This window comes from Cricetulus griseus, chromosome 6 (genome assembly GCF_003668045.3).
Source record: "Cricetulus griseus strain 17A/GY chromosome 6, alternate assembly CriGri-PICRH-1.0, whole genome shotgun sequence".
NCBI lineage: Eukaryota > Metazoa > Chordata > Mammalia > Rodentia > Cricetidae > Cricetulus > Cricetulus griseus.
In genome coordinates, this window is record NC_048599.1 from 98,021,488 (window position 1) to 98,045,635 (window position 24,148).

General features: G+C 38.8%; 1 protein-coding gene across 1 annotated transcript in view; it reads left to right on the forward strand.

The window, feature by feature from the left end:
- The window catches only part of Ccdc141 (coiled-coil domain containing 141), a 156,936-nt gene that overhangs the window by 124,076 nt on the left and 8,712 nt on the right, over positions 1-24,148 (forward strand). Inside the window, exons 14-21 of the mRNA XM_027420097.2 lie at positions 958-1,083; positions 2,928-3,116; positions 4,057-4,236; positions 5,893-6,042; positions 14,210-14,350; positions 15,493-15,687; positions 17,744-17,927; positions 21,853-21,965. Coding sequence (XP_027275898.1) covers positions 958-1,083; positions 2,928-3,116; positions 4,057-4,236; positions 5,893-6,042; positions 14,210-14,350; positions 15,493-15,687; positions 17,744-17,927; positions 21,853-21,965 — 1,278 coding nt within the window. The remainder of the gene's footprint in view (positions 1-957; positions 1,084-2,927; positions 3,117-4,056; positions 4,237-5,892; positions 6,043-14,209; positions 14,351-15,492; positions 15,688-17,743; positions 17,928-21,852; positions 21,966-24,148) is intronic.

A 24,148-nucleotide genomic window follows, 5' to 3' on the forward strand; every position in this document is an offset into this window, starting at 1 on the left:
ACTAGGTGTCAGTGAGGAAATCTATGGGGCCTCTTGTAGTAGATTAGTACTTATCACTAGCATAGGAATGGACTTTGGGAGCCCATTCCACATAGAGGGATACTCCCTGAGCCAAGACACACGGGGATGGGCCTAGGCCCTATCCCAAAGGATATGACAGACTCTGAAGAACCCCCCCATGGAAGGCCTCACCCTCCCTAGGGAGCAGAAAGGGTATGTGATAGGTAGGGTTTTAGTTGGGAGGGGCAGGGGAAGAGGGCAGGGAGAGGGAAATGGGATTGACATATAAAGCAATCTTGTTTCTAATTCAAATAAAAAATAAAAAAAAACTAAAGATAAAAAAAAGGTAAGGAAATGGGCTGTCTTAGTGATGGATTACCTGGCATACATAAAGCTCTGGATTTGAACCCTAGCACCAAAACAAACAAATAAAAAAGTAATGTTGAATGTTACTTTCTAAAGAATAAATCCTGATACATGAAATGTGATAGAGCCTCAAAACCAAGTGAAATCATCCAACACAAAAAGACAGAAATTGTGTGGTTCTGCTTATTTGCAAGCCTGTAGCCAAATTCATAGAGACAAAGATCACAGTGGATGCTACCTGGGGATGCCAGAAGGGGAGAGGGAATGGGGAGTTGTTTAATGGTTCAGAGTTCCTGTTCAGGTTGATGAAAGCAGTCTGTAGGTGGAGGTGGTGACAGTTGCCTAGTAATATATATGGCTTGATGCCACTTCATGGTACACTTAGAAATGGTGAAAATTGTGCATTTTATATGTTACCATGGTAAAAATAACATAAAAGTCACAGGAAATTAAGGGCCTTATGCAACCTCACTGGTGAGGGTCAGCATTTACAGGGGATTGAAAAGCTTAATGGTACACCATGTCACCGCCGAGTGACCGCATGCACTGAGTTATCAGAAACACATTCATCATTGTCAATGTCTGTTTCAGACTACTCACAACGTAAAACTTCTCCATGAAGTTCTTATGCCCATCTCTGCACTTGACCTTGGAGGGAACCTCCAGACTATGTCAGATCTGCGAAGAAGGTGGAATGCCATGAAGCCTCAGCTTCAGGTGAAGAAGTGAATGCACGGGTTTGGGCAAATGAAAAAAAAATCTGTTCCAACTCCCCAGTTCCAATTTGCTTTATAAACTTCCCTTTTCTTTAACAAAGGTATCCTTTTAGTCTAAAAATTTAGTCTAATAATTTTCTTAATGTTCCCCTACATATTTTTGTATCTGATGATACCCAAACACTCAAGCCATACCGAATCCTGAATATGCTTTTCACCTTACACTACTTTAATTTATATTTCTAATTAATGTATTAGCGTATTCACCGTGTTGTCACTATTTTCTTAGGGAGTATTTTAAATTAGGGCATCTCAGAACAAAACTGGCCACCTTTAACCTAGAAGCTCTGTTGTCATTGGGCTGCCCCAAATCACTGCTTCCACATAGCATCATCCCAGCTCTACCACACGCCCTGCCTGATAATATGTTTTTCTGTAGGCTTCATTCACCTTCCAAGGAAGCCCTCTGGATGTGGAAGATAAAGCCATGTGCCAGCCTCAGGCCCTTGCCTCCATATCCCTGCCACTCCTGGACACAACTTCCAAGGCTGGCTGACTGTCAGAGTGTCCTATGTGGAGTTAGTTCTTTACTTAATCATTCATTCATTTTTTTTTTTTTTTTGAGGTAGAGTCTTATGTGGCCCAGGCTGACTTCAGATTTGCTATATAGCTAAGGGTGAGCTTGAATTCCTGATCTTTTTGTCTCCATCTTCCAAGTCCCTACTTACACTATTGGGTCTTGGCGTTTTGTTGAAAAACTAAGATGCATCTATTTGTTACCGCTTAATATGTATTGGCTTTAAGGAATTCCAGAGTCAGATGTTTGGAGATTCCTTTGGGAAATATCTAATTATAGGTTCTGTTAGGACAAAACATATGAAATATAATTGATAGACTCCATATGTATATATGTATATATCATCACTATCCACAGCAAATGCTTCTATACAAATTCCCATTTAGTATTACTAGCTCAATTTGCTACATCCTGGGTGGTACACATACATACACATCTTTTGGTACATATTTGCGTGTGTGGATGAGTTCTTAATTAGGAGCCATTGCTAAGGTTATTTAGTCCTGTCACCATGAGGTGTGCCATCTCTGCTTGGGGTCTGTATACTTGATTTGAACTTGGCAATCTAATGCAAGTTAGTCTTCTGAAAATTATCTCCTTAGCCTACAGCATTCCCTTTACTTTTTTCTTTGATATAAGATCTGCTCCTAGGATATCAGTAGAATTCTCTTTAAGTTATCTGCCCTTTGCAAGCTCTCCTCCAGGGTCTGGATTCCTGTATGGGATTTCTGAGCGGTGCTGACTAAAAGGGAAGGCAGTTTATCCCTTCTCCATGTGGTGGCTATTTGCGGCTTATGGCATGACTGCTTTGAGCCGGTGTATCTTGTGTGCTGTTCAGCTGGGGGCTCATTCTCATCATTCTTTCATTACAGAGCACAAGGAATTCCCCTGATGTATTTTTGTACTTATCTTCTCAGTGTCCTTATCATACCACACAGTCCTACTCTATATTAAATATCAGAAAAAGAGTATCTACTTAACTGAAGCCCAGTACATTTGGTGTATCATAGACACAAATGGCTTTCCATTTTACCATCTTTCTTTGAAACACTTGCCTTCTCACCCCCATGCTGTTTATAGAGTTCTGAGAAGGTAAGGACCGAACAATGTGTCTTGATATCTCCATCATTAAGCACGGAGTCTGGATTTGGAGAAGGCTCAAAAGTATCCATTAATGTGAGAATGATTGATTATTTAAATAATCAGATTCTTCATTGTAAAATAAAAACTTAAAGCTGCACTTCTTCCATTGCTTTCATGCTTTTTAGCAACTGCATGATGAGGTTCAGCATATCATGAAAGAATGGGAAGTGTTAGGTGGTCAGGGAGCCCCTTTGAAGGAGAAGTCTGAACAACTGAAGGACCTAATCCATCTCCATGAGAGGCAGAGAGAGCGAATCCAGGATTATGAGAAACTCCTGTACAAGACGGTCCAGTTCCACCAAGTCAAGGAGGAAGTAAGTCTCACTGTGGTTGGCTGAAGGTTACAGGGTTTTACAAGATTAAACTAAAATGTTATTATTATACAATAAATGATAACCAAATTGCTTGCCTTAGTATAAGAGGTTTATCCACGCTGCTGGTTTATTTATCTCTCACTGTTCCTCTATCCTGCCTCATGCTGCAGACAGGCTATGCTCTTCCTTCTCCTTTGAGTATGGCACCTGTGTTCCTACTTCTAAGCCTCGACTCTCAACTTGGCATTTCCAGGCAGATCCTTTTCTTCTCTTTGTTAGAATAAACTTTGTGCTTCCTTCCAGCAAACCCCCTTCCTGCCCAGTGATTCCTTCTAAATTCCCACAGCAATCACTGGTCCTTATATCTAACACTTCTAACATCATGATTGCCATTTTTTTTTATGAAACTAGATTTTATTTTCCCAACTCAAGCATTAGCTCTTGGGAGGCAGGTTGATCAAAAAAAAGAAAATCTGTCTTTCTTTCTTTTATTTTTTCATGTCAAGAGCCTGTCAGCATGGAGTACTCAATATATACCATTTATTGGTTATTTCATGACAGTTCACAACCATCTTTAATGCCAGGTCAGAGACTCCAGCACCCTGTTTGGCCTCTAAGTAAATGTATACACTTGTACACAGATGTGTGCAGGCAAAAATACTCAAAACCATTAATAGGAAAATCTTTTTAAAAATAGTTTACTTAAATCACAGACCAAGATCTTGCTAGAGTTTGGGATTATGGGTCCAAGATTTTTTTTTCTTTCTTTCATAAAACTAATCAAAGTAATCCTGTTGGATTAGGAATAATGCAACGTGTATCTGTATCTGTAGGACTAATGATTCTGGATGGACTGGGTAGCATCTCAACAAGCCAGTAAAGCATTACAGAAAACAGGTTTTGGAAAAAGCAGGTTAAGTGCTAATGTTCTGAATTCCAGATGATGCATTTCATAAAATCGAGGGAACTGGGACTTCTTGAGCAGTCCATGGAACTGGGAGGTCCTGGGGAGGTCCAGATGCAACTGAACCATTTTCAGGAAAGGCGGGCTCGTATAGAGCATCTCCATCGGCTGGTGCTTTCTTTGGGAGTGGACATCATTTCATCCGTTCAACAGCCTGTAAGCATCTTGGTGCAGCATCACAGCTGCCTCCCTCTCATAGTCACATGGGCTGAAATATGAAAGAAACAGGCAGATGGTTTAGTATGTGTTAAATCTGAATTGAGGCTTTTGTGTGTGACGCTGGCAATTGAACCCAGAACCTCATACATACTAACCAAGTGCATCATTATTAAGCTATCCGCTAGCCCCCGTATGTTAAATTTAAAAAGACATGAAATCAATGGGGTGCTTATTGTTTGTAAATTTCTACCACTGTTAACAGACAAATAAAATTTAAGGAGAAAATCTGAGTGTAAAAACTGTGTTTAATACATGTTGTAATCATGTTAATTTAAAATAGAACCTTGGTCTTGGACATTAGATTTCTGCAACTGTAAATTTTGAGAAATTTACATCTAGATCAAGTATTTCTGACAGAAATTTAGCCACAACTGAGAAAAATTCAAAAGTATGATATACATGCTAGATTTCAAAAATGTGTGATAAAAAGATCTTTATACTTTTACATTGGATATATGTTACAAATGATAATATTTGATATACATGGTTAACTACATTTTACTATGAGGGTTAGTTTTATTTATTCTTTGCTTTTCAATGAGACTATTGGAAGTTGTTCAATTACTTTATGCCTAATACTGTATTTTTACTGGACAATGGTGCTTCAGTATTATAGATCCTAAAGACTACTGGGTCCTAGAGTCTTTTCAGACCACTAGCCCATTTTATAGAGAAAGAAACTGAAGTCCAGAGATACTGCCAGCCAGCTATAAAAGCCCAGAGTGGAGGGGGTAAGGTCCTCTGCTTCTGACCTGGGTTTTGGTGTCGGTTGTTATATCTGCTTTAGACCACTGGTCAGATGTCAGCAGAGGAGCCTAAGAGAACTGAATGTATTTCCTGACCAAAAGTTCATAACTAATGCACTGGACTCTGATGCTTTAAAAATTCTCCAAATTCATAATTTGATGGGGAAAGGTTATATTTACTTCATTATTAATAAAAACCACAGTTTCATTTTAAAATTCATTTAACGTACCCACCAGGGTACATGTGATATAGCGAGCTTAGTGTCTGTGCTTTAAGTTAAAAGGCAGACTATAAAAATTTGTTGCTCTTAAAAGAACCCACTTTGGCCAGTGTCAAAGTTTGCTAGGAGTTTTATAGCATTTGTTAATTTACTTTTAAAAGTGAAAAGAAAGCAAGATCTCACTTTCCACAAATAGCATAAATTGTTCTCTAGCCCTCTTCTGGCCTTGGTGCCAACATCCCCTCTGTGCTAGATAGAGATTGGAGCCCTTGCATAATGAACCTGAGGTTAAACTCAAGTTGATGAGAAAATTACAGCGCTGAGACAGAATGTTTCTAATGCATATTTTATGCTTTTTGAAGTATAAATTAGACCTTATCATGAATGACACCTCTGAGGAGTTGGGGTTGATGATGAGATTCAAGAATAGAAGTGTCTTGTCCATAATGTTGAGTTTCTGACTTCTTTCTAAAATAATTAGATTCCAATATGTTTAGGGTAAAATAAATTAGGATCCTATATCTCTTTTAAAGTTATTTGTGAGCATCACAATACGGGCAAATGGCATGTAGTCATGTGGCCATTTCACAGCTTCTTTTGGTTATTCCCACATCCTTCATTTCCAGAATTGCTCCAATATTTCTGCAGAGAACCTACAACAGCAGCTGGAAGTCCTTGAATTGGAGAGCAGGAACTGGAGTGCCAATGCCAAAGAATGTGAACGGGTCCTGTCCTGCAGCCTGGAGTACTGCAGTACACGAGATGAGATCAATGAGGTGGGGCTCTGAAAAATGACACACTGAGCCCAAATCATGTGTCTCAGTGTCTATGTATATGCATGCATGCTTGAACACCACACGCATGTGTACACACACACACACACACACACACACACACACACACACACACACACACACAGAAAGAGAGAGGGGGAGGGAGGAGGGAGGGAAAGAGAATCAGAGCATTTTTTCTTACTTGTGACATTTTAATCTCAGAGTAGCCTTGGGGTGCCTAAAGTTTGAATAAACTTCAAACTCCCAAATATGTTGAAGTCAAGATGGTGTCAATGCATAGAAAACCCTCGAATACAAGATTGAAGGTTTTGGGTCTTGGTTATTGTTTTCCTTTTGGTGTGTGTGTGTGTGTGTGTGTGTGTGTGTGTGTGTGTGTGTGTGTGTGTGTGTGTGTCCATGTGTTTCATCTTGCTTGAGTGGACACAGCTTTTTAAGGACATAGAAGCTGTGTGGCAACTTGCCCCAGCTTGCTAACATTCTATTTAAGTACCATTGACTCAGGGTGAAGGAGGTGCTAAGGGCAGGGAGCAGGCTCTTTGCTTCAGAGACCACTGACTATTTTCCCAAAGTCAAGTGACTCGCTTCATGATGATGTGAACAGGTGGCTCTTGTGGCAAAAGACCTCTTAGAGAAAAGAAAAGAAAGAAGGGGCCTTCCATGCCCTACATCCCCAAAGACACAGTTTCTCCTTCCCTCCATCAACTGTTCTCAGCCCTAATATGTATTCAGCCCCCCTCCTTCACTTCCAGCCCCAACCTGAAGTTAAGCTTTTCATTTATGGGGAGTTTGCTGTTTGTCTACTGCTGAGCATGGTGGTCTCCCAACCATGGGCATGTTCTAAGGAAAACACATCAGGACAATGATAATTCCACATCTGTCTCCATTGGGAATAAATCTTTGAGTCCACTAGGAAAGTGGCTGAGAGAAAAGGCAACTAACTGAATTTCATGAACTTTCACTTTCTGCCCAGCCTGCACAATCTAGGTCCACCAGGTTTTGAGAACCATCACCTGGCAGGTTAAAGGATGGGCAATTAGCGTTAACGGTGGTCTGCATTGAAGCACCCACTCTTCCTCCAGGTCACAGGCAGGGCAAGAGGGAGCATGCTGGAAGGAAGGTAGAGGAGATCAGGAGTAGCTGCTGGATCCAGTCCAACCAGAGGGGCCTGGGAGAAGTAGCTGGCATGGCTTTCATGTTAGCAGTGTGCTCCAGTCTGCATGCTTTCTCTTGGTCTGGCTCACATGCTGATGACTCCATACTGTAGTCTGTCCTCTCCACGGGGGCAGCCTCCCTGTTTCCCTTTGCTACAGTCTGCACTTCCATTAGGTCTGTTTGCTCTTGTTCAAGAATCATCCAGAGCTGCTGCTTCATGGTCATTTTTTAAAATGATCTTTCTCTAGAACTTCTGTCTTCTGTTTTCTCTTCCCTGCTTCATCTTCCTTCTCTTCATTTTTCTCTCCTTACATTGTCCAAACATCCCTCTGTGCAGAAATGGAGCAACTCTGTGCCTACAGAGAATACCAATGGAGCAGGATAAGTGTGTTCCCAGGCCTGCCTGCCTGGGTTTCCATGTCCCCAAAGAGCTATGGCATTTATGAAGCTAGATTCCCCTCCCCAGGCCCTTCCAACAGTTCTATTTACAGGGACAGCCTCATGATGAACTTGGACTCCAAGCCAGTCCAGATGAACCTTTCAGTCATAGTGGGGACACTCCGTGATTGACTGTACCACCTCAGGAATGAGCAAGCAGAGGCCTATGTGTTTGACAAGTGTTCCAGTATCGCTTGAACACAGCCTTAACTACTAAGAGAAGTGTCATTCTCCCTTACTTCTATTTCTAGTCCAATTAATCTTTAGGCTATACTTTCACATTTTAAAGACCTTTGAAAACCTTGGTTCTTTTTTACTATTTTTTCCATTTGTTTTGTTTGAGGTTTTGTTTTTTGTAGCAACATGACAGGCATGTTGAAGTGTAGCATTCACATTCTGGATTTTACAAACACTGAATTAGTGGGAAAATAAGCAGAAAGTAAATTTTTGATGCCTTTTAGTAAAATAAAATGAAGATAAGTCTTATTCTACTTTGACCTGTGACTATGAAAGGAAACTCAGTTGATGTTTCCATGGTGGCAACAGTTAGCATCTAGATGTATTATTTGTTTAGACATCAGTATCTAAAGTACTATATAAAGTGAAGTCAGACAAGGTAGCACATACCTATTTTCCCAGCACTTTGGAGGTAATGGTAGGGAGAGCAGGAGTTCAAGGCCAGTCTTGATCACAGAGCAAGTTCAAGGTCAGTGTGGGCTATATAAGACCCCATCTCAAAACAAACAACAAAAATTGAAATGCAGTGTGTTAAGTACTTTTCTGGTATAAACAAATGAGTAACATTTTGCCAGGGAACTAGGCCATATTTAACATTTAATTTTTAAATTTGGTCACAAAACACAATGTTTTACTCTCATTGTGACCAAAGTAGTTCATGAAGGTTCATAGACACTGAGTTGCAATAGACTTTGGAGACTATCTAGCTTAATGCCTTTGTTTTTTATTTGAGAAAACGAAGGTGTGTATGAGAGAAACTCATCTTAACAGTGCACTAGAAGACTACAGAGCTTCTGTCTGAAGTCTTTTGGGGTCAACTGTTAGCCATGATTTATCTGGACATGAGTATATTTGGTGTGTACTTATCCAGAGTAAACCATTCAGTCAGTATAGTTCCGTTCAACCATTTCTATCCCTGTCTTCCAATACATCTTTTATAAGACGTAGGAATGATCTGTCACAGTTGATTTGTTCTCTTGGCTTTGCTGGAACTAACAGTCTCTTCACTGGGGTCCTTACAGAAGGACTTTGTACCTTAAGTCAAGAGGATGGAAGCAGCTCTAAATGTGATTTTTAAAATAGGATGTGATGTCCTTTAAAGCCATGTAGCAATATCTTTTGTGTTTCATTATCTTTGCATATTTTTATGCATAGTAAATTTTTGAAAAGCTTGTTTTCTTAACATTTACCCATGAGAAGCCCGACTGTCAAACTGCCAGATTTTAGGACATTTTTCCTACCCATTTTGTACAAGGATGCATTTGTATGCATAACTGCTCAGTAGCATTTTGTATTTCCTTGCCTGGCCATGTGAATATATCGTTAACACACAAAACATTCTAGAAATTTCCACAACCGTATTACATTGCCGGGGAACATCATCTGTTTATAGCTACGTTTAGAAAGGTAGTATGTTAGTAGGAAACATGTTTCCTTTGTGCAAGCTGACAAAAAAAATAACACTTATGTTTACATGATGATAGTAGGGATTTATAACTTCAGGGTTCATATTTTGTGTCACAAACAATTACTTTTCTGGGAAGAATAACGATGACAGAATCAGGCTGGTATCCATTTTTTCAAAATAAGTTTTCCACACAGAAGCTTCCAGGCAATTATGTCACCTTACCCTGGAAAGTCTCCTCTAGGATAGTAACATCTTTCCTATCGGAGGTTAAGAAGGAAAGGACTTAGCATATCTATTCCATATGCCAGGCATGAATCCATCAAAATCTATGGTCAATGTGGATGGATTTGCCATCTGAGAGCCAGACACAGAAACTGATAAGGAGCCATAGATTATAACTGAGGAACAGTGCCTTTACAAGCACATACACACTAAGAAGAAAACCACCCAACTGTTATTGGCACTTCTCCCATGACAGAATGAGCATGCATAGTCAGCACGACAGGAAAGAGCACAGAAAAGTTTGTATAGAGAACAAACCACGGTGTGGGGCATCACCGTGGAAAAAATACAGACAATACTCATTGTTCAGATTTGTGATCCAAACTTGTTCTTAAAAAAAATACTAAATTGTCTTCATCCAACAAACACAATTAACGTGGTTCACATGAGCCAGGCTGTGACACTGCAGATGTCCACAGAAAACTTAAGAGTGTCAAGACATTGAAAACCCACCTGGCACTTCACAGGCATAGCCATCTCTGCTCAGCAGACCCTGACCCAACTGAATTCGGATGGTATGTATAAGTTGTCAGGAAAAATTACAATTTGTTCAGAAAATGTTCATACTAAAGGTTCAAATATTTAAATTGTTGTATTTGATATCTGTAAAATACCCTGTAGGATCTTCTGGAGAATATGGGCAACTCACATTTAAAATTATAGTTAGCATATCCCAAGTAGAACAAATAATATGTATTAAATTCTTTATGAAGATGCTACACATTTGGGATAATGTTTACTGCTGAGACTGGCTGCTGCCTGCAATTTGGAACAAGTCTTTGCTTTCCAAGTTGTCTCACTTCCTGTTGCTATGAGGCTTAAAGCTGAGGAAGATGTGCTGTGGTTACCAAATTGAGGTAAAGCCAAAAAGATTTCTCCAGAAATCTGCCCAGCACTGAGACCCAAAGCTCTGCATTAATATTTGCAGCAAAATCAGGATTACATTTTTGAGTCTTTGGATGTCTTTGTTTCAAATTCAAGCGTCTCTGGGAGGTGATGCATTACAGCCTTCCGTTATGGAAAATGAGTCTCAGAAAGCTCTCTCATCTGGAATGGGCAAACAGAGGATAAGACCTGTGAAGTGGATGCTTGAGAAATAAAAAACTGACTGCTCATTTTGGAATTGGGGGGTTAGCCAGAAGTATGCCGCAGTTCTAATGCAAGATTTTCTTTGCAAATCCATTGCCTGGGTTTTAAATAACCCTTGTCCCTCACACCAGTTGGCCTTGCCAGCACCAGACTTACACATAATACATTCCTGTGAAAGCTGCCTCAACCAGCTTAGTCAAGACTAAGAATAGCAAGCTATCCTGGCCTGCCAGGAGCCTCTAACTCTTCTGTTTCCACAGAAGTTATCTCATTCCTAGCTCTGAAAGGAGACTTACCACTCACTGGGAAAATTATGACAAGGATAATTTTTATAGTTTTAAAAAAAGACCCGTTTTTTTAATTTTAGTATCTGTTTCTAAGTATAGCTATGTAAATTTAGTCCACTTACTCCATGCATACATGGAAGAGCTGAGCATGTACAAAGAGGGAAGAATCAAATTACTCACTGAAAAAAAATCCTAATATCCTTAATACATAAATTTTACTATTGTGTATCATAGCATTTAAAGATTTCTAATGACTAAACTATTTCTGTCCTTGTGCTGCTGCTGGTGTGTGTGTGTGTGTGTGTGTGTGTGTGTGTGTGTGTGTCTGCTTATACGCTCAATTCAGACAGTTGTCTTAACCATCTCTACCATATCCCATTGTTGACAAGCTCACTAAAGTTAGAAACAGCTGCATGGACAATGCTACCCAGGCCAGTAACCATAGCACTCTGTTCCTTTAAAGCTATGATGCCAAGTTATGTGGGGATTAGATTAAGTTTTCATACTGGAATGTGCAGGTAGAAAAATGAAGTGTGGCTAGATTTGTTAATGCTAGAGGTAGTTAGTTCACCCATGCTCCCTTCTACTTGTGTGTTCAGTAGTCTTGAATTTGCATTAAGAAAGTTGCAAAGGCTTAGACTTTGACTTAGAGATTTCCAACATGACTAAACAAGAACGGTGCCAGCATCTCTGTGGGGAGAGCTCATGTGTCAGAGTGGAGGTATCACATTTCACGTACCATAGCATCACGAACATTCTTTGGCCTTCTAAATCATCTTCAGTGGAAATGCATGAATGCCGACACAGAAATGAAGTCATTCTCACCAGTTATAAAGCTGATGTTTTTTAAATCCAGAGTAAACTAGAAAGCTTATGGTTTAGAGTGAAAGTGTTAGGGCTATCTTTCTGTATTCCTCAGTCAGTTTTCAAGCAGATGTTAAACCTTCCTGTTTGAAGAAGTGCTTATTTTATTACTTTACCTTATTTATCATGATGTATGCATGAGTGCATGTTTGTGTACGTGAGTACAGGTGTCATATGACACTGTATGTGTGGCAGTCAGAGGACACCCTTGGATTTCAGTCCACTCCTACTTTGATTGAAACAGAGTCTCTTGGGCTGTCTTTATAGCTGTGTGCATTAGGCTAGCTGGCCCATGAGCTCCTAGGAATTCTGTCTCTGCCTCCCATCTTACCTTTTAGAGCACTGAGATCACAGACACATGCCACCATGCTTGGTTTTACGTGGTTTGGAGCATCTAAACTCTGGTTCTCACACTTGTACATCAAGCACTTAACCCATGGAGCCATTTCCCCAACTTTTTTTTTTTTGACCCAGGTTCTCACTGTATAATCTCAGCTGTCCTTGAATTTGTGATTCCCCCTTCTTCAGCATTCTGAGTACTGGGACTATAGGCATGCACTCTCGTACCCTGAATGATTTTGTTGTTAATTGTGGTAAAATACTGCGACATTACTCTGGCCATCTTCACCACTTTGTGTGCTGCTCACTGGTACTTAATGCATATACCTTAAAATGCAACCAACACACTCTCTATCTGCTCATGTTTGTAATCATTGCAAACACAATATCTATACAGTTAACATGCCATTGAAAGAGTTTTTAAATAATGATCTCTGGTTGCCTCAGATAGGGTATTTATTAATTTATAGTTGCAGATTGCAATTTAGGAATATAAAAAGAGCCTATCTCAGTTTTCTATTAATTTCTCAGGATATAGTTTCTTTATATTCCAGTATCATAAAATAAACCTCATTTATCCCTTTCTGCTAGAATTAACATGTGTACATTAAAATATCAAGTATTACAGAACGTAAATATTTAATGACTATTTCATAAATATACCAGTTTTAATAGGATATTTTAAATATTTTGTGGTCTCCTGATATAGAAGTCATTTTCCAAATCTGAAGTTACAGCACTTTCCACTGTTTCTGGACATTGTTAATTTATCTGGTAAAGTGGTTTTATGGCCACTGTTCTTGGTTTTGTCTGTAACTTAAAACTAATATTCAGCAATGTCATTTTCTATGTAAAAAATCAATACTGGTTGAGTATAAGTATGTCCTATGCAAAAAAGTATAAGTATAATAATTTCTACATAATCAAGTCTGCCAGGGCCTTGTAGAGTTTCAAGAAGACTTAAGGATGAAGACAATGTTTTATTTCCACAATATGGAAAATTTGGAGTAAGCATTTTGAGAAAGCATACATTTTCTAGGGCAGATGTATTTTTCTATATTATGAGTCTAAGATGTAACGTGTGCACAGCTTTTATATAGTCTCAGGTAATTTGTTTGCTATCATTGAAAAGAATTTTAATGTATTTCTAACTTTTCTTTCCATCACTCAGATTTATCAACCATGACATGATTCCTTCTTGTTGTAAAAGTTCCTGTGTAATCTTAGGTTTTATGTTTCCTTTGTGCTCCCCTTTGCTGATAATATGAAGTGAGAGTTGCCTAGAAGTACACTTAGCCTTCATGAATATGTAGAAGCAACAGAAAGCAGAATGTAAAAGTTCCAGGTTGCTTAGAATCTTAGTGCTTTGGTAAAGATGAACTGTTTGTAAGACCATCATAATGTGCCCTGTCTATACACAGTCAGCATTGCCCTTGGTGGCAATGACTCTTACTTTGGGTTTTTTAATCTGTTGGTTTGTATTTTCAAAGTTAATGTTCTCCATCCAAGAAGTAAAACTGATCTAAAACTTGCTCATGGAAATAACTTGAGCTGGGCAAATAAAACTCCTTTCTCACTAAATCTCACATACTGTAATAGCCATTCTAAAAGTCAAGCCCTCGTTGACCTCTTCATCATTAATGGCTCCTTGGCACCTTAATAATTTTTATATATAATGACTGTGAGAGAGTACCAGGAAATGGAAAGATCTGGAACAATATTAGCATGCAGAAAATGGAATTTATTTATACCAAATAAATACAAATAAGACAATTTGAGTTAGCAAAAGTTCATGTTCAAGATGTTAGATACTTTCTTGTTTGTCAACCAATGGGATAGTCTGTGAACATACTGAGTTTAAAATAATTCATCAGAAGCACTTTCATTGAAGGACAAATATCCAGGTAGGAGGTTCAATTTTGTTTGAAATTATTCTGAAGACAGATTTAAGATGATGAATATTTGGAAATGTTTAGATAGTTTTATTCACAACAATAAATATAGTCTTTCTAATTATAAGGAAATTATAATTTTATTTTTTATTAAACTGTAGCTCAAAGAGTCATTCAAAGATATAAAAAAGAAATTCAACAATCTGAAGTTTAATTATTCCAAGAAAAATGAAAAATCTCGAAACCTAAAGACTCTTCAATACCAAATCCAACAAGTTGATATGTATGCTGAAAAAATTCAGGTAATAACCCTAACCCTGAAAATAGTGTATGTGGTGTATGTGTGTGCATGCGTGTGTGTGTGTGTGTGTGTGTGTGTGTGTGTGTGTGTGTGTGTGTGGTTACTGTAATTTGTGCAAAATCGTTGCAATCCAGGCATAACTCTTTTTTAAAAAACAGAATTGAGATGGAATGGGTAGTTTTCTATTTTTATAATATTTGACTTCTTGAATGGAATAAATAGAATTTGATTTGTCTAGTTTTCTTCTTTAAAAAAATAACATTATTCTCTATAATCCAGAGTTGGTTTTCCTGAAAATGATTTAGCTATTTATTTGGTATACAGTAATGTGATGCTGATTTTAAATGAACTGACTGACAGGAAAGATTTCACTGAGTAACTTATGGCAGAATTCTACCCAGAAAACAATTCATTCTGTGAGCTTCTAGCTTATTCATTTTTTAAATTTCGAATCATTCCCAACTGACACATGAAAACAGAAGAAATGTGTGTACTTTGGGGGTACCTGTTTTATTTCAGTACATGCAAATGTTGCATATTATTTAAGCCAGGCTAGAACCATGTCTAAGGATACTCATAGTTTATTCTAAAATCATTCAAGACCCTTGTACTTGGCTATTGTCAATCACTATCATCACGATCGGCACGTTTGGGTGCCCCGTAGCAACAGCACAGCAGAATTTCTGGCCTCATCACTTAACCTAGCACCAATGATGTGAATTGAGACACGTGTGATGAGGCAGCACTGGAATAGTTTATGACAAACACACAAGGCCAATGCATTTCCATGCTTGCCCATCACACGCTCATGCATGTGTACCTATGTGAATAGAGTGCCCTCTGCCTTTTCTGTTCTCACATGTGTTCAGATGTGTGTGTGTGTGTGTGTGTGTGTGTGTGTGTGTGTGTGTGTGTGTGTATTTGTGTGTGTGTGTTATTTCTAGGCTTTGTGTATATTTGCAAATACTGAATAAATAAAATATCTTGGAGAAAACCTGTTCTTTCCAAAGTACATTTACAGTGATTATAATTTTAAGGTATTAGAATGGTGGGAGAAACCAGTTTCTCTGTTATTCTGTCTTACCACTAGCATCATAAGAAAGAATATAATTTCCTTTTAAAAACCTTTACCACCCCCCACAGGCTTTAAGGAAGAAAATGGAAAAAGTTAATAATAAAACTTCTGATTCATTCTTAAGTTATCCAAGTAACAAAGTTAACATCCTTTTGGAAGCCATGGAGGATTTGCAAAAGCATGTGAATGACTTTGAAAAAGTTGTGATAGATTACAAGATGAATTTGGACCTGACTGAACATCTCCAGGAAGTAATAGAAGAGGTATTTTTTTCTTATTGCAATTATATTCCTACTACAACGTTACTTCAAAATATGTTTTGTCCTGAGCATGGTAGAGATCCCTTTAATCTCAGTAATTGGAGGCAAAAGCAGGAGATTATAAGTTCAGGTATAGTTTAGACTCCAAAATAAGAAACTATCCTACTTCTTTTTAAATGCTTTTTAAAGAATTATTTATTAATCTTTATTTTTATTTTATGCATGTGGGTGTTTTGTCTGCATATATGTCTCTGCACTGTGTATATGCAGTGCCTGTGGAGAATATAAGCAGATGTTGGGACCCTCTAGGACTGGAGTTATAGACAATTTAGAGCTGTCTTGTGGGTGCTGGGGATCAAACTCAGATCCTTTGGAAAGGCAACCAATGCTCTTAACCACTGGGCCATTGCTCCGATGCTGTGTTAGTTACAACTGCCATGAAAGCCCTGGTCATGCTCCTTTTCATTATTGCTTTTAGGTTAATTCCCTAAAGTTGAACCACCAGGTCAAAGGGAATGAATGCCATCCACAGAGATTTTGTTTTTCTGCATCGTCTAGTTGCTCTTCAGAAAACTTTGATTAATTTACTTCTCCCAATACCATAAGGGTTTCTGTTTCTTCATAACATCGACACAAACTGTTTAACTACTGATGTTACAATCACTGCTGGAAATCTGTTTCAACTCTCAAGTAGTATATTTATTTCACAACACTTGAAAACATTTCAAAATAACCTGATAATAGAATATCCCATGTGCTTCATTACTTGTTGTAACCTTGGTTACTGCCAAGGGGATAGTTGTAGTTCACCTAAAATACATAAAGTTTAACAAGGTCAAACCATAGCCTCAGATCTGGATCAAAGAAACCACACCTGAGGGGTTTGAGTGTCCTTTGTTGCCTGTTATTCTGAAATACAGACTATCTTTCTTTCCTGCTAATACAGTTGAGTGTTTGGACTTAACACCACATTATGAAGCAGCTGATTATTCTTTGATACACAATGCTGAAGCTTCTTGGCACTAACTTAAAACTAGCTTGTCAGAGTCCTGTTTTGACATTTTTATGCAGCACAAATGCATTTGGCCTGGGGCAGACATTCCTCCTGTCATAGTTACTTATTTTTAGTGAAAAATTGCTTCTTACCTCTACTATGCTTCAAAATAATGACTAGTTCTATTTCACAAAGGTAGGATTCTTTTCTTTGGATGATATTTTCTTGATTCACACTCTAAATTTAATTCTTAAGGGAAAGTGTATCATTAGAATATTACTAAGAAAAAATCGTACTTATGGATTTACTAGCAGTGTTTGTTGACTATAGTGAATTTTGAGTATTATTCAACCAATGTTTGAATACCTTTTAGTATCCAAATGCTTTTGCTGCTTGCTCTTAAAAGTTAGGAATTATGTTTTAGACAAATCTAAGGCAGGAGAATCAAAGTTATTTCAATTCATTGGCCTTCTAATTGTATTCATGTATATTTCTTTAGTTATACTGTAAAAATATGTGCCTTGGGTGTCTTAGTTAGGATTTCTATTGCTATAAAGAGACACAATGACCATAGCAACTCTTATAAAGGAAAACATTTAATTGGGGTGGCTCACTTACAGTTTCAAAGGTTCAGTCTGTTATCATCATGGTGGAATATGGTTGCATGCAGGCAGACATGATGCTGGAGAAGTAGCTGAGGGTTCTACATCTTGCAGGCAGCAGGAAGTGGTCTCCATGTCATACCAAGGGAAGCTTGGGCAAAAGAGACCTGAAAGCCCACTCCCACAGAGACACTTCCTCCAACAAGGCCACACCTACTTCAACAAGGCCACATCTCCTACTAATGCCAGTCCCTTTTGGGGCCATTTTCTTTCAAACTGCTGTATTGGGTATCTAAGTGAAAAGGTATATGACTATGTGCTAATGTTCTCTTTCATATGACTTGGAAGGTTTAAGGCTATAATGGACAAGTTTGAGGAAATCAAAATCTGAAATGTCATTGATAAATGTGAAGAACTTGAGAACACATCTCTTTAATTTGTGATTTCTTCCATTTGGATATAGTGTAACTTTTGGTATGAAGATGCAAGTGCCACAGTTGTAAGAGTTGGAAAGTATTCCATGGAGTGCCAAACAAAGGAAGCTGTGGAAATCCTCCACAGGCAGTTCAACAAGTTTATTGCTCCTTCAGTGCCTCAGCAAGAAGAAAGGATTCAGGAGGTCATCAACCTTGCTCAGCGCTTATATGGTCAGTTCTCATTTGATTGTGTTTGCCACTGAACGACTCTATACTAAACCCAATCCAACAGGAAGAAGATCAAGGTCCTCACTATCACCATCTATTCTGAGAAAAGTCTCAAGAGTCATTCACATCCAGCAAAAGTAAGCAGTAGGGAATGGAGGGCAGAACTTCCCACAGCAGGAGAGGAAGCCTGGGTTTTAACCATCTTGTATCAGCCCCTCCTTCCCTATGCACTTTGCATTCTATCCTTTCCATTCTTCTCCAGGGCAATGAAACCAGAACCACAATGATAGACAAAGAATATAAAGTCCACTATAGTGACTCCTTGAGTGTGAGAAGATCCAGTGCTAGCTGGCACAAAGATTACTCTAAAGGTTGTCAGCCTCTTGTTTCCATGGAAGTCTGATTTGCAGATTTGGGACATGACTGGCAAACTCTTCCTCATCTTCTTCTCACTCTGGCACCTTATAGCGACTTTCTTCTCCATGGTGAGGAAAGAGTGGAAGAAGCCAAACATTTCTTCATAAAAGAAGTCCCTGGGTGACAATGCTCAAGGCCCTGAGAGAGCAGTTCTGTGACTTCTCTGATGTGATTCCTGATAGACACAGGAAATGGCCAGTGACCGGGCAAAGGCAGCCTAGAGAAAAGACATTAGTGGGTCATTCAGAAAGCAGCCTCTGGCTGCCCCAGGCTGTTCCAGGCAGATATTCAGTCTATAGCATCCGTACTTCCAGACAGACATAAAATTCTTAGCAACATAGAGTGCACTGAATGCCTAATAGGAAATCCTTGAGATAAACTGTTTATTATTTTTCAAGGAAAATAGTAAAAATAGCAGAAACACTAAAATATCAGCTGGAAAGCTAATGAAAAGAGATGGTTACTATGTAAGTGTGCTAAAAAGGAAGTCTTAGGGCATCTCAAGCTCTGTGGATGTCTGTCTTGATTTTGCTTCCCATGTGATAGTATAGACACTTTGTCTGTTTTATGTGCTGGTGGATGAGGGGAGAATATGCTGCATTATAGTGCCTGTTCAATGCCAAGATACGGTAAGTACTCACAAAGACCCCATAAAGTCACATTCTTCTACAACCTTGCAGAGTTCTGAGTTCTGCCTTGTTGAATGTTCTGGCTCTTATTAATAGCTGGTATTTACATTAGTTAGTTATACTCTAGTGGGTTACTCTATTAACATGTAATCTCCACAAGAGAAGCTATCTCACCTATTAACTCAGCATCATAGCATGTACTGAGGGCTCAATAACTGCTGCAGGAATAAGAGAATAATTGACTATTAGGATCAAAAATATGGATTTTTGTGAGTTTCCACATAGCATGGAACCTTTTAAAAGATTTTATTTATTTATTTTGTGCCTGTGTATGTATGATGAGTGTGTATGTATGTAGACTACACAGGCCCCAACACACATTTAGAGGCCAGAGGACAAACTGCAGAATCAGGTCCTTCCTTCCACTGAGTGAGTCCTGCGAATCAAACTCAGGTCACCAGGCTTGGCAGTAGACACCTTAACTCATTGAGACATCTCACCAGTCCAAGAAGCTGTCCATCTTTTAGGCTGCCTTGCACAGTTACTTTAGGAATAGGAAATAAAGTATTGCAGATGACAAAAGCATTACCGATCCCTGAACCTTTAAATGTTACATATATTGGAGGGTAGAGGAATAGATGCCACAGTGAACATGAAGAGGTCAGAGGGCAGCCTGTGGGAGTGAGTTCTTCCCTCTACCATGTAGACCTCAGTATTCTATCTTGGGATACTAGGCTTGAAAGCAAGCACTTTTACCTGCTCAACCAGCTGGTCAGTCAGGATCCAAACTTTTAATGCAAATAAATTTATCTCGAAAACTAACTGTGAATGCCTGCTATGCATCAGGAGCTGTCCCAAGTGTTTATGTAGAAAGCAGATATGGTGTCGTCCCTACAGTCAATCAACAAGGTCTAGGCCTAGAAGTTACCGCACAGCAAACACTTGTCTTGTTATGTGTGTAAACTTTACCTTCTATGACTGGTGTTAGGGTTGAATTTGTGGCCTGTCATAGTTAGTTTTGGTCAGTTTGACACAAACCTAAACATACTTGGCAATAGGGAATCTCAATAATAGTTGCCTCCACTGTATTGGCCTGTAGGGGTGTCTGTGGGGCATTTTATTGATTTCTGATTGGTGTGAGAGAGCCAAGTTTTCCATGAGTAGTGCCATTCCTGAGTAAGTGAGCCTGAGTTTTATAAGAAAGGTAACTGAGAAAGCTAAGCAAGTCAGCCTGTGGGCAGCATTCCTCCATGGTTTCTAACTTATTTCCCGCCTCCAAGTTCTGCCTTGGCTTCCCTTAGTGATGACTGTAAACTATAAGCTGAAATAAACCCTTACTCCTCAGGATGCTTTTGGTCGGTATTTTATCACAACAGCAGATGAAGAAAACTAGGATACAACTTCACATACACCAAGTGAGCACTTGGCCATTGGGCTCCATCCATAGCCCAGCATGAGCATCTTCTTTTAAGAAATGTGTCTTTCCAGCTCTTGCTGGTTTTCAGGTTGGATTGCGGGTATGCCTGTTGAGTTGCCTGAGTTCTCCTGGATTCTAACCCATCATCAGATGTGAGCCAGTGGCAAATGTTCTATCTCATTCTGTAAAATACCATTGCACTTTGTTCCCCTCTTCACTCTGCAAAGGCCCTTTAGTCTGACACGCTCCCATTTGTCTGTGTTTCCTTTTGTTTCCTGTGCTTTCAGAGTTTCATCTGAAAATCCTCATGCATCTCAATATTCCTTGTGCTTTATTCTACTGGTTTTCAAATTCCAGGTCTTGGATTTAATTCTCTAGTATATTTCAAATTGATTTTTCTAACTCAGAAACTGGGGAGATATGATGGTCGAGGGCCATTCTTCTATGAAGCTTGGCCAGGAATTAAAATGTGTCATAGAATTAAAATTGTACACATTTGGGGCAGGCAGGTTCAAACCAGATGTCAAGGGCCTTAAATGTCACCCTTAGAAATGTATATTCTCTAAGCAGTGAAGAATTTCTGAATGTCCTGGTTAGGGAATCCTGATCAATACTGAGTCTTTATACGAATGTTATTTAGGTTCCATAAAGGTGACAATGGTACAGCAAATGCAACCTTTATTATAGAACTCCTAGGCTAGTGAGTTTCCCAGCACTGTGACAAAACACCCAACTTGGGGTTTCAGAGGCATCATCCCATGCTTGTCTTGTTCACTTCTTTGGGCTTAGGTTGAATAGAATATTATGGCAATACAAATGTATAGTGGTGAAGGCTGCTCGCATCACAGCAGCCAGAAAACAGAGAGTCAGAGAAGAGTTCTAGGGACAAGATAGACCATCAAAAGCATATCATTCCCCCAAGCAGCCCATGTCCTTTAATCATCCCCACTTTTTGCAGGATCCACTGCCTCCTAACAGTCAATTTAATTTCTTAACTCATCAACAAACTAATCCATTAATTAAATCAGAGGTCTCATGATCCTTCCCAAAAGTCCCACATCTGAACATAGCATTGAGGATCAAGCCTTCAACATGCAAGGCTTACATTGATATTTCTTAATCAAACCTCAGCCTGGGCATGGTGGTGCACACCTCTAATCCCAGCATCTAGGAAGCGGAGGTTATGTAGTGAGTTAAGGTCAGCCTGGGCTACATAAGACCACGTTCCAACCCCGTTGTCCTTCCCAACTCCCCACCCTGTATCCAAATATATCTAAACCATAACATTTGGCTTTTAAAAAAATACCTGCCTTCATTGATTTGTCTGTTCAGTATGGGTTTGCTAGGAGCTTACTGTCCACTGGCACTTACAAAAGATACCTAAGAGATGAATTAGCATCCAGTTCTTTCTATTTTCCTGTTAAGAATTCCTTTTAAGTGTAGGTTTATCATTGTTCTTTCCCAGGTTTGGAAGAAGGGCAGAAATACACTGAGAAGACTGTCACAAGACACAAGGAGATTCTTGAATCTATTACTGAATTATGTGGGTCTCTCATGGAGCTTAAAGAAAAACTGAAGGTAATTTCTTCTTTCTAGAATATGTATTATCAAGTGATATAAATAAAACTGTGTTAATCAAATGTCTTCTGGCGCAGAGATATTCTAATACAAATTCTCAAGAGACATAACATGCACATTTGTTCCATAGCATTCCAACATAATTATCTGAGGGTTTGTAATAATTAATCCTGTTTCTTTCCCTCTATGCAGAGAAAAATATTGCTGGGAATGAGGGCTAAATACAATTAAGGTGTCTCATTTACATTTCCATGGATCATATCCTAGAGGATAAATGTGTGCCATTAAAATCAAAGCAACATTTGTATTTAGGACTCTTATGTTTATATTCATAAATAATAGATGTAATGGTTGTTCTTCCTTCAGATTATGGCACCAAAGAAAATAACAGTAATATTTAGGTATTATACTCATTGAACATTTAACATTATGAAAGTATTAAGGTTACCTTCATGTAATTAAAATGAAATGATAGGTAAAACGGAGTAAATGCTTATGATCACTATAGTAGACAAGAACTAATGAAAGAAAAAATACATTGTCATGCTTAAAAATGTTTTGGTTGATGCTGATTTTACAACTTGCTGAGAGTGGTTTAGGATATCACAAAGAGCACATGCTCTAGGTCAGAACTCAGTTGCCTTGGAATATCCTTGGGCTACAAGTTGAGTAAATGGTTTAATCCCCATCTGACTAAATATTTTTATGATTTTCCATGTCATAAATTTGAGTGTTTATTCAATTTAGACAATCTGTGGAAATTTTAATTCAGTAGTTACCTTCAGATTTTTCAACTTATTTTCTTTCCATCATTTTACACCACACTACACTGAACATCATTGTGCTTGGGGTTCTTATTATTTTATAATATTTTCCATTATTTACATGTAAATTCTTTAAAGCAGATTTGAAAAAAATGAATAAAAAGTACTAATTTTTCTATTATATAAGCCAACTGACCTTTTATAATTATTTTACAACTGTGAAGCCACTAGTAAGGTATCAGTGAGTCATACATCTTACATTATCCCTGTTGGCACCCACCTCTACTTCCCTCCCTGGGGGCCTGCTTCTTCTCGGTTGCTTTCATGTATAGGCTGACAAATCTCCTTTCTTTGACTCTGCTTGCCATCAACCACAGTGCCCTCTTTTAGATTGTACGTCTTCAGCTTAATGGTACCTTGTCTTTCCAAATGATATTCCTCCCCAGCTTTCATTCCATGCTCTGTTCTTGGAAGATCTGCTCCTGTAGCCTGCCTCCACCTTCTCATTCCCCATGCCTTAGACACTCCCTTCAGTTAGGATTTTACTCCCTCTTGCATTTTCAATCTGCCATTGAGATTCTTTTTTATCCTACTTATTTACTGGGTTTGATTCTATACTGGGTTTGATTCCCCTTCCTAAATATGGCTGTACTCATGTCCTTTCGTATTCAAAACCCTTTACTACAAGACTTGTCCGTGGCTTTGAGAGCTGTGCTTCTACAGTCATTGCAGGTTCCCATCTCACATCCCTTAGTGTTTCTACTGCTGGACCTTTACTTTTAAACACATGACCCTTTATCAACATCTTATCAACACCCATATTTAAACAGAAATACCCCCTTTCTCAACAAGCCTTCCTTACTCGTCCCTTGCTAGTCTCCCATAACACTTGTGATCTTTGTCACCCACCCTAGTCTGTTTCAGCTGCTACATTAAATAATATAGACCTGGTGGCATTTAAGCAGCAGAAATTTGTTTCTTGCAGTTCCAGAGGTTTGTAAGTCTGAAATCAAGACTACAGTGATTTGATACCCAGGGAGTTCCTGCTTCCTCATAGTCACCTCGTTCCAAACTTATGAGGTGCAAGGGCAAACAGTCTCTCAGGTCCCTTTTGAAACTTCACAAATATATTGCTGAGGGCCCCACTCCTTCTTACATGGGAGCTATTAAAAAAACTGACTCTATTTGTATAACAATTTGACCCAGGAAAAAGGCTTAAATACATATCATCTCCAGCGATTTCCAAAGAGCCTTGAGATGGATATACAACCTCCGTTGTTTGTTAGTTTTTTGGTTTGGTTGTTTTGTTTATTGGCTCATGAGATAGTCTCACTATGTAAGCCTTGGCTGCCTTGGAACTCACTATGTAGATTAAACTGACTTCAAACTCCCAGAGATCCAAATGTCTCTGCCTCCCCA